A 10001-nucleotide genomic window follows, 5' to 3' on the forward strand; every position below is an offset into this window, starting at 1 on the left:
CTACTTATGATTTTGTGTGAGAAAATTAGTCACAAGGGAGGGCATATTAATGGTTTATAAAATTAGGAATATTGTGGAGGAACATAGGAAGCTGCCATATACTGAGCCAGGCCATAGGTCCATAAGAACAGCCCATGAGAACAGTCCATCTAGCTCAGTATTGTCTTCACAGGCAGGCAGCGGCTTCTCCAAGGTTGCAGGCAGGAATCTCTCTCAGCCCTATCTTGGAGTTGCTGCCAGGGAGGGAACCTGGAACCTAGATGCTCTTCCCAGAGTGCCTCCGTCCCCTGAGGGGAATATCTGACAGTGCTCACACTTCTAGTCTCCCATTTAAATGCAACCAGGGTATTCCCTGCTTAGCTAAGGGGACAAGTCATGCTTGCTACCACAAGACCAGCTCTCCTCTACAGAGCTGGCCTTGTGGACAGAGAAACCTTTTACTCTCTCTCACCAAGTACCAGAACTTAGGGTCACACCACCAAGCTGATTGAGTTAGAACTGGAAGAGATGTAAGAAAGTATCTGTTCACACCATCTGTACTTTGCCTGTTGGATTGCCACAAGATATGGTGACAGACATGAGCTTTAGATGGCTGAGATGACTCCTCAGTAATGCTTTTAAAAAGATGAGACAAATGCACAGAGGATAGATCTGACTGTGGCTATTAGCTATATAGACCCTCCATGCTGAGAAGCAGTATACCTCTCAAGACCAAGTGTGGGAGATAGACACTTGGGCGGGCGGGGGGTGTGTGCTTTTGCTTTCATGTCTTGCTTGGAAATATCTGGCTGGCCGCTGTTGGAAGCAGGATCCTGGCCCAGATGGACCTTTGGGCTTCTCATGTTCTCCTTATATTCATGGGAGGAAACAGCAACACTCTGTCTGGACCAGCCCTCTGTGTAAGCTGGAGAGGGCTGTGTGGGAACCCACAATCTGCTGCAAGCAGCCAGCCACAATATGCCGCAAATAAGACAAGAGGGAGATTGTGGCATACTGTGTGCACCTGCCAAGAATATGCATGTGGAGACATGAAGCCGCCTTCTCCCGAGTCAGACCCTTGGTCCATTTGACTTAGTATGAGCTACTCTGACAGGCAGCAGGCTGATCTCCACCTGGAGCTGCTGCAGATCTACCTTCAGAATGCAAAGCAAGACGTGCTCTGCCACTGAACGAGGGATCCTCCTGTTGGACATCCTGAGTCAGACTGTTGGTCCATTTAGCTCAGTATTGTCTGCACGGACTGGCAGCAGTGAGCTTCTCAGGAGTCTTTCCTAGTCCTGCCGGCAGGTGTCAGGGACTGAACCTGGGAACTTCTGCATGGAAAGCAGGCTCTGATCCACTTGGGCATGCCCTCAACTCCTGCCTGTGGGCTCCCCAGAGGCATCTGGTGGGCCACTGGACTAGAATGGGCTTCTTTGGGCCTGATCCAGCAGGGCCATTCTTATGTTCTTATATACCATTCAGTGGGCTGCTGCATGTGTTGCACAGGAGCAAAGGGGGTCTATCCAGCCCCTGGGTGGTAGAATTCAACAGGCCTCCACAGCAAATTAGAAGGTCGTTGCTGCTGCTGGGCAAATGAGACCCTCTCTTGAGCCATTCCTATAAGCTCCTTACAGTCCTGTGGAGATGTGCATAAGGGCAGCCGGCGAAAGAAGGAAAAGCACAGGATTTGGGGGACGTGCACACTGAATTCAATGGCACGTCACTGTCGCTCAGTAAACTCTGCCTGCCATGGAACTCACTGGATTACCTGGGGCCAGTCATACCACCTCTCAGCCTAACCTACCTCACAGGGTTGTTGTGAGGATAAAAGTCTAGTAGCTTCAGCAGACCTTGGGAGTATATAGCGGGTGGTGGAACAGGATTGGCTCTCAGGAAGCCCCTGCCTCTCAGCCTCTGGAGGATTCTGGTCAACACAGTGTCCGTACGCTGAGGTGAAGCGATTCGGGGACCATCTCCTTCTGTAGCACAACTTGGGCCCTCCAGACTACAGTTCCCATCACCACTTGCTACAGTGGCCAATAGTCAGGGGTTATAGGAGCTGTAGTCCAACATCTGAATATAAATAAAATAAAATAAAATAAAATAAAATAAAATAAAATACACATCAGCAGGAGGGCTGAAGCTGAGAAGCCCTGTTCTATATAATTCTGTTCAGATCATTGTGGGAGGCCATATTCTGTATCCATCAGAGGTGCATAGGTGTGTTTGTGGTGGGGGGCGGGACGTGCTTCGTCATGGTACCCAGCTTATGGGACTCCTTGCCTCAGGAGGTCCATTTGGTGGACCCGCCATGAGAACATTCAGACATCCTACCCCACAAAGAAACCCCAAACCAAACCACCAAAACAATTGTTCGGTTTCAAGGTCAAGAAATATGCCGCAGACTAGCACTTGGTAGGGTTGCCATGAAGGCCTTGCAAAGGATATTTAGATGCTGTGATGTGTCTACACCTACAAAGATTAGAATTGTTTGGACAATGGTTTTCCCCATGTCACTCTATGGATTTGAAGGCTGGAAAACTTTGAAGAAGCAAGATAGAAAAAGCATTGACGCTTTTGAATTTTGGTGCTGGAGAAGACTTTTGAGGAGACCCTGGACAGCCAGGAAAACAAACAAACAGATCATAGAACAAATCAATGTAGAATTTTCACTCAAGGCACAAATGACCAGGCTCAAACTATCATACTCCGGACACATTATGCGAAGACCCAGTTCCCTTGAGAAGACCATAATGCAGGGGCAAGTGAAAGGAAAGAGAAGAGGATGACCAATGGCAAGGTGGATGGACTTGATCATGACAGCAATGAATGTACCACTGAGAGACCTTAAAGGCCAAGTTGAAGACAGACCGTCCTGGAGAGAATCTATCTATGTGGTCACTAAGAGTAGACATCAACTTGATGGCACTTAATCAATCCACCAATCCATCCATCCATCCATCATTCACAGCATAACCAGCTCTTGAATATTTACCCCCTATTTGATTTTCTTTACTTGTTTTAAAACAGCTGCTTCCTTCTTTGTATTTTTAACATGTTCTGTTTTTAAACACTGCTGTTATCTGCCTTGAAACATAGGAACATAAGAAGCTGCCATATACTGAGTCAGTCCATCCGTCCATCTAGCTCAGTATTGTCTACACAGATGGGCAGCAGCTTCTCTAAGGTTGCAGGCAGGAGTCTCTCTCAGCCTTATCTTGGAGATGCTGCCAGGGAGGGAACTGGGAACCTAGATGCTCTTCCCAGAGCGGCTCCATCCCCTGAGGGGAATCTCTTCCAGGGCTCACACTTCTAGTCTCCCTTTCATATGCAATCTAGGGTGAACCCTGCTTAGCTAAGGGGACAAGTCATGCTTGCTACCACAAGACCAGCTCTAAATGAATCAAAATAAAAGGGAAGAATAATAAAAGACAGACAAGGAAAAATGAAAGGCCCACATGGTCTGATCAGGCTGACTGGCAGATTAATCAGCCAAGGCTATAAGTACAGATTAAAATGTCACACATGCCCTTAATCGAAGGGGTCCAGGTCCTAGAAGAGTCAGTTGTTGTGGAGTACAGGCTCCTTTTCACCTCAGGCCATATTGATGACTACAAACCCTTTTTTTCAAATGTAAATTATGGCTATCCAAAACTGGTATGGCAGAGCCCAGGGGTTCTCAGACTTGGGCCATGATGGCTGGGATCATGGGAGTTGTGATCCAGCAACATCTGGGGACCCAAGTTTGAGAATCCCTGTGGTATACAGTTTGTCTTGCAAGGTGTAGCTTTTCTTGCAATGGAAAGTGTTACTGTTAGTGCTCAGCTGGAATAAATGGTGATACATCTTTTAAACTGGCTTGGGCAAAACACTGATGGGTCTTGATCTTGTTTATTTTCAAAGCCATTCAAAACCACAGGGAATATTTCATAGTCCCAGATTTGATGATATACGAAATGTTAGAGACGGCCTTTCCATCTAGCAATGAATGGCAGGTTTTGCTTATTTAGATGTAGATGATCTAGAAAGGAAAGCCTTAGACTGTGCAGGTGCGGGCTCTCTCTTCCAGTGGGAAAGTGGACCTGGACCTAGAATGGAATAATATACATGACTTTAATACCTGAGGCCAAATGAGAGTGAACCACAGGTCAAAATAAGTGGACCCCCATTCTTAAGAACATTTTTCAGTATGAGGATGACTGCTTTTAGTCTATAGTCTCAGCGAGAGCCAAGTTATGGGAGGGGGCAGCCCTTTCCTGAGGCAAGAAGAGGTGCTGGCCTCATGCCTCAGATTACGGGGGCACCAGCAGGAAGCAAGAAGATGCCCCCCCACACACACACACTGCTGCTATCAGAACAGCTCAGTGGGACCCATCTGACCCTCACAAGCTCTGCAAGGAGCACCCGCAGAGAAGAGGAGGCTACTGGCAACCTTCCCTTCTTCCTGCCCTCTGTGCCACTTTCAGAGAGGAGAGCTGGCCTGGTGGTAGCAAGCATGACGTGTCCCCTTAGCTAAGCAGGGTTCACCCTGGTTGCATATGAATGGGAGACTAGAAGTGTGAGCAATGCAAGAGATTCCCCTCAGGGGTTGGAGCCGCTCTGGGAAGAGCATCTAGGCTCCAAGTTCCCTCCCTGGCAACATCTCCAAGATAGGGCTGAGAGAGATTCCTGCTGCCTGCAACCTTGGAGAAGCTGCTGCCAGTCTGTTAAGACAATAACTGAGCTAGACGGACCAAGGGTCAGACTCAGTATATGGCAGCTTCCTATGTTCCTGTGTTCAAAGCTGGCAAGGACTAGTTTGGAAAATGTGAACTTGGCCCCCATCTGGATCTTCCCTGTCCCTCCCCTGTCTTCCTCCCCTCCCTCTCCCTCTCTCACTTTGCAATGCCACTTGCAAGAGAGCAAGTATTTTTTTCCTCCATATAATACGACTTCCCCCAGCCCTCTGCCATATGTATAAGCTCTGGAGAACCCTCATTTTCAAAAACTCCTTTTGCAACAGATATTCACACAGTAATATTCACCTGGTGGAGATGAAAAGCAAAGAAAATCTATTTGGTGGGGCGTAATTCCTACAGAATCCCTGCATATTGGATGGTCCTCCGTCGCCCCTTTCATTGGGCATACATAATATTTGAGGAGAGCGGGTGGATTACATGGTAAGTCTCCTTCCAGGGTAGAGAACCTAAGCAATGATTCAGTTTGGGAGAAGGCCCTCTCAAGAGCATAAGGCTGGGAGGGATACACTGATGGCAGGGAAGGAGCCACTTCACTCGGTTCACGCGTGTTTCAGGTACATTATGGCGCTGCAAGCCTTACAACAACGATCCTATAAAGTAAGCCAGTAGTATGATGATGCCCATAATAATGAGTGAGAGAAAAGGAGACAGAGAAAGTTGCTTGCCTAAAGACCCCTGGCGGGGGCAACATTAGACGCAAGCTGGGAGGACCCCCCCCCTTGCCTAAAAGCAGGAGGGAGGCGATATGGATCAGGGCCACAGTTCCCCATTTAAAACGGGCCCCGAGGCTGCCATTAGCCGCTGATGGGTGGGAAAGACGGTCCCCAAGTGGGGGGGGGTTTTTCCAACGAACCCTCCTCGGCCCTTGTCCTCACAGCACCCGCAGGAGCTTGAAAGAGTTGCAAGCTGGTCCCAGTTCTGCCAGTGAGTGCAGGTCGTCCAGACCGTTCCCCTTCCAATAAAAAGGAGGAGGTAAAAGATCGAGCTGGCAAAAGCATCAGATTAGGCCAATTAAAACACACACACACACACCCCGTTTCGTGGAGTCCCACATATTTACTCGGAAGGAATTCCCGTCGAGTTTGATGGGACTTACTCCCTAGTAAACGTGCTGCTTGACATCGCACAGCTGTGAAGCAGAAGGCGCCGAGACGGTCCCAATCCCTCCGCAACAACACCTTCCCTTTTAGCATGGCAAGTTCTGCTTTGGAAGTAACTCGGCTCAGCGGCGCCTTTCCTCTTCCGGACGCTCCACAGCAAGCTAAGCGGGGCAGGGACCGTCTCTGAAAGGGATCCTCGGGCGAGGAGGAGGAGAAGCAGCCGAGGAACTGGCAACTCCGCGCTGGCAGTCCACGGAGAAAGCAGCAGGCGGCCCTCCCCGCCCCTCGCCTCCCCATCCCCGCGCCCTACTGGTGTTCCCAGGGGACAGGGTCGCTCTCCTCCCCGGCCGTGGTGTTCCTCCTGTCCTTCCAGAAGTGCTCCACGTCGGGCAGAACCTTCTCAGCCCCCGCCGCCGCCACCACCTCGGGGCTGAGGTCTCGTAGGGGCTGGGGGTTCTCCCCGGCGGCTGCCCTGCTGGGCCCCGCTCGAGGAGGTCCCTCCTCCTCCGCCGCCGCCGCCGCCTCTTTCCTGCAGCTGAGCGCCGTCCAGAGGCTCCGCAGCCCTTCCCGGAACTCTCCCGAGGTGGCCATGAAGACGCCGGGGCTGAGCGCGCTGTTCAGGAAGAGCAGGAGTTCGGCCACCACTGCCAGGGCTGCGGGCGGCGCGGGGCTCTGCCCCGAGGGGCGGCGGTGCCTCTCCCACAGCCACAGCACCCACTGGGGCAGCCACATGGCGTGGAAGAGGATGCTGAGGCAGAGAAGCGCCCAGGTGGCCTTCTGGCTGGGGGGGCCGCCGCCCGCGCCGGGCCGGGCCAAGCGGTTCTTCTTCCTGGCCGCCCGGAGGCGGAGCGCCCGCCAGTAGCAGGAGCAGGTGAAGCCAGCGGGCACCAGCGAGGCCACCACGGGGTAGACCTTGCTGAAGATGTCCATGAAGGTGGCGGCGTGGCCCGGCGCCTGGAAGAGGCAGGCGAGGCTCCCGCTGCGGGCGGCGGGCGCCACCTCGGCGAAGAGCAGCTGCGGCAGGGGCAGCAGCAAGGCCGCCAGCCACGCCGCGCCCAGCAGCCCCGCCCGGCGCCGCCAGCTCCAGCCGGGGCACTTGCAGGAGGCGGAGGAGAGCGCGGACCGGTAGCGGGCGTGCGCCACCGCCGCCCAGCTCAGGCTCTTGGCCACCAGGCAGCCCTGCAGGAGCCAGTCCGAGGTCTTGCAGACGAAGCGCCCCAGGACCCACGAGCGCCGGGCGTAGGCGGCGATGCGCGCGGGGACGCCGTAGAGCGCCAGCCCCAGGTCCGCCGCGCACAGGTTGAGGAGCCAGGCGTGGGCGGGCGAGCTCTTCCCTCGGCGGAGCTGGTGGGCCAGCAGCAGCAGGAGGAGCAGGTTCCCGGCCAAGCCCGCCGTGCAGAGCCCGGCCAGGACCAGGGGCAGCACCACCGTGACCTCCGCGCCGCCTTGGGCGGCCCACCACGTCGGGGCTCCTCCGGCGGAGACGGCGGGCGCGGAGCGGTTCATGGTCCTGAAATGCCCTTCCGCGGCCGGCTCCGGGCAGTGGCGAGCTGGGCGCCGCGACAGCCAGCTGGGGAGGCTGCTTCTTGGGCTGGGTGGACCGGCGGCTGGTGGTGCTGGGCGGGCGGAGCGAGCTTTGCTTGCCAGCAGCCCCCACCCCCGCGCGCCTCTCTCTTTCTCGGGCGAGCGAGTGGGCGGAGATGGCGCGGGGGTGGCGGAGAAGTCCTCCGCGGCGCCTTCCGCAGGAGGCCAGCCAGAGAGTTCCTGACCCGCCGGCTCACTTCGGGGCTGGCTCTCGGCTCAGCTGCTGCGGTTCTGCTCGCTCCGGGGTTGGAGCCGCCCTCCGTCTGCGGGCGGCAGCAGAAACCTGCGCTATGTCGCGCGGCGGGGCAGGAAGGCGCTGAGATGAGGGGCCGGCGGGCAGGAGACCCCGCAGGTGGCAGCCGGCGCTACCCCCCCCCCCCTTGGGCACGGCTCAGCCAAGGATCTCCGTCTCTCCCTTCTCCGCCTTTTAGTGACTGGGGTGTGCGTAAGGAGGGAGGGATCCCAGAGAGAGGAGGAAGGAAGTTGCCATGCCTTACAGGCTCTCCAACTCTCTCTCTCTCTCTCTCTCTCATTAAATCTGAGCGATTAAAAGGATATGAAATGATTCTGTGTGTTATTTCTGGAGTGTGTGTGTGTGTGTGTGTGAGCACGAGGGAGAGAGAGAGAGCTCTCCAGCAAACATGGGACTGGAGCTCCATCCACTCCGATAATAAGGTCTTCCACCCATCTCGTCCTCGGCACATGATCTGTACCATTCTGGAACTCTCAAACCACTTTGATAATAAAACCGCCTGGTGCGGGCGATGTTGGGGGGAGGGAAATGGGCTTTGCTGCGGTGACTAGGCGATCAAGGGGCTAGCAGCCGTGTTTTGCAATATCCATTGTATCATTATAACTATTCTTCCCAGCCATCTTGCCATGACCCTGGGGAGAAACCCGATGAACAGCGCCTGTAATCTTGCATCTCATGCATACGATCTTCCAGCTAATAAAGAGCCAGAGAGCAGCAAGGAAGTTACAGACCTGCTCTGCTCAGCCTAACCTACATGGTGTGGGGAAAGGGGTCAGTTCTTGGTCCCAGCATAGCCTGATAGTTAGTTAGGAGGGGGCAACAGGAGGGTTAAGTCTAGCTCTATTCAGACATTCTGCAGAACACTGGTATGAATGTACAGTGTGTGCAGGTACAGATCTGTACACAGGTACAGTCATTCACATGTTATGTTGAACGCAGGCACAGCAGTGCAACTCCTATCTGCACCATGCATTTGAAGGGCCTGTATCCAGGTTCACTTTTAAAATGTACCCAGGTACAGTCATTCACACAAAAACATGTAGGAGAGTACAGAAATCTGTACACTTGTACAATTTAATGTCTGAAAAGGACTTCTCCAGGGGCATTTTTGTTCAGTTCCTCTCCAGCTGTTTTCCTTACTACAGTAAAGTAAAGTCAGCTGTTTTCCTTCCAACCCTTAAAGTGAGACAGTATTATTATACAACAGAAGGGGTAAGGTTAAGGCTAAGAGAACAGTGGATTCATCTCATACTTGCCATAAATTTATTGCATGGCCTTATTTGTTGATTTAAGAACAACCTAATACCCACATTTCTACAAGACAACCAGAATGTGGTTAACGTTAAAATTCAGCCACATTAAATCAAGCAAGCAATGGCTTTGAGCAAGTTTCCATCAACTCCAGATTCCCCTCTGTAAATAAAGACAACTGTGGCCTACCTTACAGGTTGTTGTGACTGTAGACAGAACAAAGTCCATAAAGCAAATTTAAAGTGATAAATATCTGAGGTCCTCTGTGCCTCACTTTCTTGCTCAAGAGAGGCATCAAACACATTTGGGTGCTACTTCAATAGAAGGCTGCAATTTGATAGGCAGCCAGCCCAAAACATTACTAGAGATTACTAGAAATTTTCCAGAAAAGGGATATGTTTGAGTGTATCACCTGGAGTGCATGACACAAAGGTCTACCCATAGCAGGTGGAAAATAAGCCAAGTGCTGCTCCAGCAGAATGGGCATGCAGAGGCATGAAAATGGACCCTTCAAATAATGCAGGGGTTTTCAACCATGTGTACTTTGAAGCCTTGGAGGGGGTACATGGGGCACACAGACTGCTCCTGCATCCCTGACTCACTTGCACGCTACATGGTGGACTCCTTCTTCAGGATGGGAAGGGGAGGAGTGTCAGGCAGCATCCCTCCCTCCTCTCCTCATGACTGGCTGGCTGCATGCTCAGGCTCAGCTCATCCCTCCCTCAGCGTGACTGACAGGTTTGGCAGTGAGGGAGTGATAGGCTAAGCCCGAGCACCTAACCAGTCAGTCACATGGAGAGGAGGAAGGAGAGACAGGGTTTGGAGAAGAGTGTGCTGTGGACCCCCTGCCATGGGTTCAAACCAGATTTGAACGAGCTACCCAAATCTTTGGTTGTAGGTCTGCTGTGGGAGTAGATAGTTTCTGAGTAGAATGCTACATATAATTGCATCTTTCACCATGAGCCCCACCACCTGTTGAGATCATCTAGAGAGGTTGCCTGATGTTGCCCCCAACTCGCTTGGCGGCTACTTGGGAAAGGGCCTTCTCCATTGCTGCCCCTGGACTTTGGAATGGGCTTCCTGTTGAAATAA

General features: G+C 52.8%; 1 protein-coding gene across 1 annotated transcript; it reads right to left on the minus strand.

The window, feature by feature from the left end:
• Positions 1-6127: 6127 nt before the first annotated feature.
• Positions 6128-7327, minus strand: LOC128326395 (G-protein coupled receptor 151-like). The gene has a single exon (XM_053253135.1). It carries the CDS (start codon positions 7325-7327, stop codon positions 6128-6130), a length of 1200 nt encoding a protein of 399 aa, XP_053109110.1.
• Positions 7328-10001: the final 2674 nt, after the last annotated feature.

The sequence above is a fragment of the Hemicordylus capensis genome, chromosome 5 (genome assembly GCF_027244095.1).
Source record: "Hemicordylus capensis ecotype Gifberg chromosome 5, rHemCap1.1.pri, whole genome shotgun sequence".
Classification (NCBI taxonomy): domain Eukaryota; kingdom Metazoa; phylum Chordata; class Lepidosauria; order Squamata; family Cordylidae; genus Hemicordylus; species Hemicordylus capensis.